This window comes from Theobroma umbraticum, unplaced genomic scaffold, assembly GCF_002168275.2.
Source record: "Theobroma umbraticum cultivar Fairchild unplaced genomic scaffold, ASM216827v3 scaffold_30.0, whole genome shotgun sequence".
NCBI lineage: Eukaryota > Viridiplantae > Streptophyta > Magnoliopsida > Malvales > Malvaceae > Theobroma > Theobroma umbraticum.
The window spans coordinates 12,343,120-12,347,460 of NW_018397254.1; the positions used below are offsets into that span (position 1 = coordinate 12,343,120).

Sequence of the window (4,341 nt, forward strand, 5' to 3'; positions counted from 1 at the left end):
TTTCGATAGGAGGAGGAGAAACATTAAATAAATATTTGTCAAACTGGAAGGATCTTCAAGTACAACCAAGAGGAAGAATAAGGAGAGGGGCAACATTTGAGCCCGTTCGTAAAAGTTGAAGTGGTTGAACAGGAAAAATAACATAACGTAAATTCTACATTCCATAGGACACCTTCATCTATTCTTACAAGTCAGCTAATCTCTCAGCTCTGAAAGGACTTCAGTCCTCAAACCTCTATTTTCGAATAGAACACCTCAAACGGTGCCACCTGGCTGTATTTTATCTTCCACGAAATGAGATTCTATCCAACTTTTAAAAAATAAAGTGATTTACTGAGGGGCAGAGGCGGCAGCCGTTCACAATTAGGTGTCCATCTATGCTTTCAAGAAAGTTCCACCTCCATCTTTGAAACAAGTTCTTCAGAACGAACTCTGCAAAAGGGCATTTATTCAGTTTGAATTTCACACATATAAACAAAGTAAAATGTCTCTCCAACAACAAATCACAATCAAGGCCACACATAACACATGGAAAGGTGCAGGTGCAACGCAATTCAAAGGCAAAATTTAAGAGAAAAGCGGAGAGGAGGCAGAGAACAAAAAGAAAAAAGCAACAAAGAGAGTAATGAAGAAAGAGCTAATAGTGGAAATGAGAGTGCTTACCCATCAACTTCCCAAGTAATTACAAGAATTTCAAGAACAAGAAGGGGAAAAAAGAATGAAAATCAGCTACATTACAAAATACAATGAATAATGTGCACAAAGAATAACATGTTCAATGACATTTCTACTGTACTGATCAAGAAAGGTGGGTGAAAGGCAGAGATCAAAATGCTAATAATGTAGGTTCGGTTGTGGCAACCCCCAGATGCCATAGAACAACAAGGCTTCATCAAAATTCTGGAACTTGCCAAAAGGAAGTGGCAAATTAAGAAATAACCCTCACTTTAATTCCTTTCAAGATTTAAGCACTGTTGACAAGCCAACTCATGGCAGACAGACAAGATATAAATCTTAAGGGTCCAGTTTCACTTGCATAAAACCTCAAGTCTCAGTACACCAATTTAGAATTGAAAACCAGAGTCAGAAATGCTTATTATTTCTAAAAAATTAAACAAAAAAAGAAAAAAAAAAACACATTAATTTTAGTTATTCAGACTAATATGGGTTGATTCTAGTCAGATGCTAATATCATATAATACTATTAATTATAAGATAAATGCTTTTCATTGGTTCATTAGTTGGTGCATGATCTTCCTTTCAAAAAGAATAGGATTCGAATCCTTCTTCCTCCAAATGTGAAAAAAAAAAAGAGAGAAAAGATAACGCTTTTCAAAAAAAAAAAAAATTATAAGATAAACTCCACCTACACTCTTTATGATTTCAACTTTTTCAACACAGCATCTTGTGATATCTTTTCTCTCAATTGAACATCTTGTGAATTTTTTTTTTCCTAATTAGCATCCTACTAATAACTTCTCTTCTCAAAGGATTAGGCCGTTAATTTTATCTGGTAAAATTACAAAAATACCTTTAAGTGTGAACAACTAATCTAACTTTGAATTGGGAATATTTTGACAATTTTATTCGGCAAATGTGACATTCTAATAGGAACAAGAATCATCCACAACATGTTAATTGAGAAAAAAGAAACTACATGATGCTATGTGAGAAACGTTGAAACCACAAAAGTTGTAAATGAAGTTTACCCTTAATATAATAGCAATTTATAGTGCCCATATGAAAAATAAAACATCAGTGAGATTACCTCAACATACAATTTCCAATGTCCATATTTGTTATAAGTAACATAAATGTAAATTCAAAATTATATTGATATTTCTTCATTTGTTTTTTGTTTTAAAAAATACATGGTTGACATAACCTACTATGCATTTTCCCTTTAATGGTAAAAATGAACTAAAATTTTACTAAACCCCACCAAACCCTTAAACATTTCTATCTAACACCCACAAGTTTCAGAAAATATCTAGACCAGAATGACTTAGCCTGTTTTGGCTCAATTGTTTAAAGGTTAGCTTGTAATCTAACTGATGAATAGAAAAAAGAAAAGAAATAATGGAAGGAGACAAGGAGCCTTCCTTTAAGAAAATTCCAACAATTATATAATGAGCCAACTTAAAGATCTAAACAGTCAATTCTTTGTCCAAAAATCCAATATCCAGACCTATTTCTTTATTTTTAAGAGCCAAAGATATGTTACAATTATATAGTAAAGACGATCAATTAGGTCCCCCGGTGAGTATCGGGAAGTCATCTCTTTGGATTTTCTCCAGATCTGTTCATAGTTTAAGAAAGCCTATCTCTAGACATTCAATATTTTCTTCCTCTACTCTAGCTAACATCCCAATCTAGGATTACCTGCAATTCATTTCCTACCAAGAAAATGAAATTAGGAAGTTTTTAAGACCAATCGATACTTAGTAAGAAGTGGAGACGTACCATCCACTAGAACTAGGGCGATTCCCACTGGATCTGGGCCGATCAGTCCAACCCAGATCTGATTCACCACCTCCTCTCATCTTCTCGTAACCACCTGACTTGGGCCGCCCATCTTCACCATACCGACCCGGCGACCCGAAATGCTTCTGACTCTGTTCTCTTCCACGGAACACTTGGGGTCCAGGCCTCTCCTCTCTCCCCACAAAACCCGGCCTAAGATGAGGCGGAACGAATCGATCCGGCTTCGGCGACACAGAAACCGGCACAACTTCCTTCTCCCTCTCCTGAACCGGAATGGATATCCCGGACCCGGTTCGACCAAGAGGACGTAGAGAAATCTGATCAGGAGCCGGATCCGACGGCAGTGTTTGATCTGGATCTGGATCTGGAGCTGGAGCTGGAGCTGACCGGGTTTGGAGTTGATGGGGTTGAGACTGTTTGGGCGGTGTTGGGGAGACAAGAGGAGGGTTTGCAATGGGCTTGGGAGAGGGCCGGGTCAGGACGAGCATGCGGCCATGGGTTTTGGCGTTGGCTGCGGCTGAGATGGAAGAATAAGAAGAAAAAGACGGAGGAGGTTGGTTTGGGTGGTGGGATTGTGGATTTTTAGTTTTGGTGGAATTGGAAGGGGAGGTCAGGTTCTTCTCAAGGACATGATTGAAATTAATGGAGGTATATTTGTTGGTTCTTGCCATCCACCAGTTCCCCGCCACCTCTTTTGGCTTTTCGGCTTTGGCGTCGTATTAAGTCTTCCTTGCCTGGTTTTCTGTCTTCTGATTTGGGATCGCTTGATACTTGCTGGAATTGTGAAAGTTTGCACAACCAAACAGAACAGGCACTTGAATTTTCTTGACTTAATAAATGAAAGAAAGGAGGTGTCTTATTTTGCTTTGTGCATTTTAATGGATGCAATGTTGTTCGTCTGCGGGCTGCCTTTGATGTGCTGAATGCTGACGAGGAGACCATGTGTTTTGGAAGTTTGCACCAGAGGGGAAGGCTGAATGATGATGTGGATAGATCTCAGCCGCTTCTATTATGGCTTTGTTATTGAACATAGCTGTCTAATTTAATTTCTTTTTTATTTGAAGTAAGTGGATTGCTAAGTTAATATTTTTTATCAGACAAAATACATATCAATCTATGAATCATTAACGTTGTATTTAAGTTCAAATTTTGTTTCAGTAAATTAAGCATGATTTTAAATTAGATATTCTCTAAAATGATATAGCACCATTAAGTAATATCATAATTAAATGTTTATTGTGAAAATATTATTCGACATTCTTAACATTAAAGGCATTAAAAAAATTGAGATATTGTGACAGTTCTTTAACTTTAACTTAGAATAGGATTTCTCTTAGTGCGCATTTAGCAAAATCTGCTATCTTTCACCTAAGTTCAAAAAACCCCAACGTTCGCCTCTTATGGAGGTAGATTCCTCTAGTGGCCAATCGCCACCACCTATTGTTGTTGGTTCAAATGAAAATCATGTTCACGTGGGAGTCAAATGTGAATGGATGAGCATGGATAACAATGTATCCACTATTGATTTGCATTCTCAAAACAAGCCTATTCAATCTAGAAATCAAGATGGGAACCCTAAGTCATCATACCATAATATATTAATGCATGATGACCTTGTTAGGTATTTTGATGTTGAAGAGTCAAAGGAAAAAGGTCAAATCTTGGACGATTTAGATTTTGACGATGATGCATTTGAAGGAGTTCTTGGTGGTCTTTATATCAGATTAATAAAGGAGAAAAGAAACATATTTGTATGCCACGGAGGAATACATTAATTGTGAAGCTACTTGGGAGGGATATTAGCTACACATATCTGTATAACAAAGTTAAACAGTTATGATCAATAGTGGGTGATTT

The 4,341-nt window shown here is 37.0% G+C and overlaps 1 protein-coding gene across 1 annotated transcript; it reads right to left on the minus strand.

The window, feature by feature from the left end:
- On the minus strand, positions 1-3,479 carry LOC110421605 (proteophosphoglycan-like protein). The gene is made up of 2 exons (XM_021435231.2): positions 2,464-3,479; positions 1-432 (listed from the first exon to the last, which is right to left on the minus strand). Coding segments are annotated over exons 1-2 (693 nt in total). The 5' UTR covers positions 3,156-3,479; the 3' UTR covers positions 1-431.
- Between the last annotated feature and the right edge of the window lie 862 nt (positions 3,480-4,341).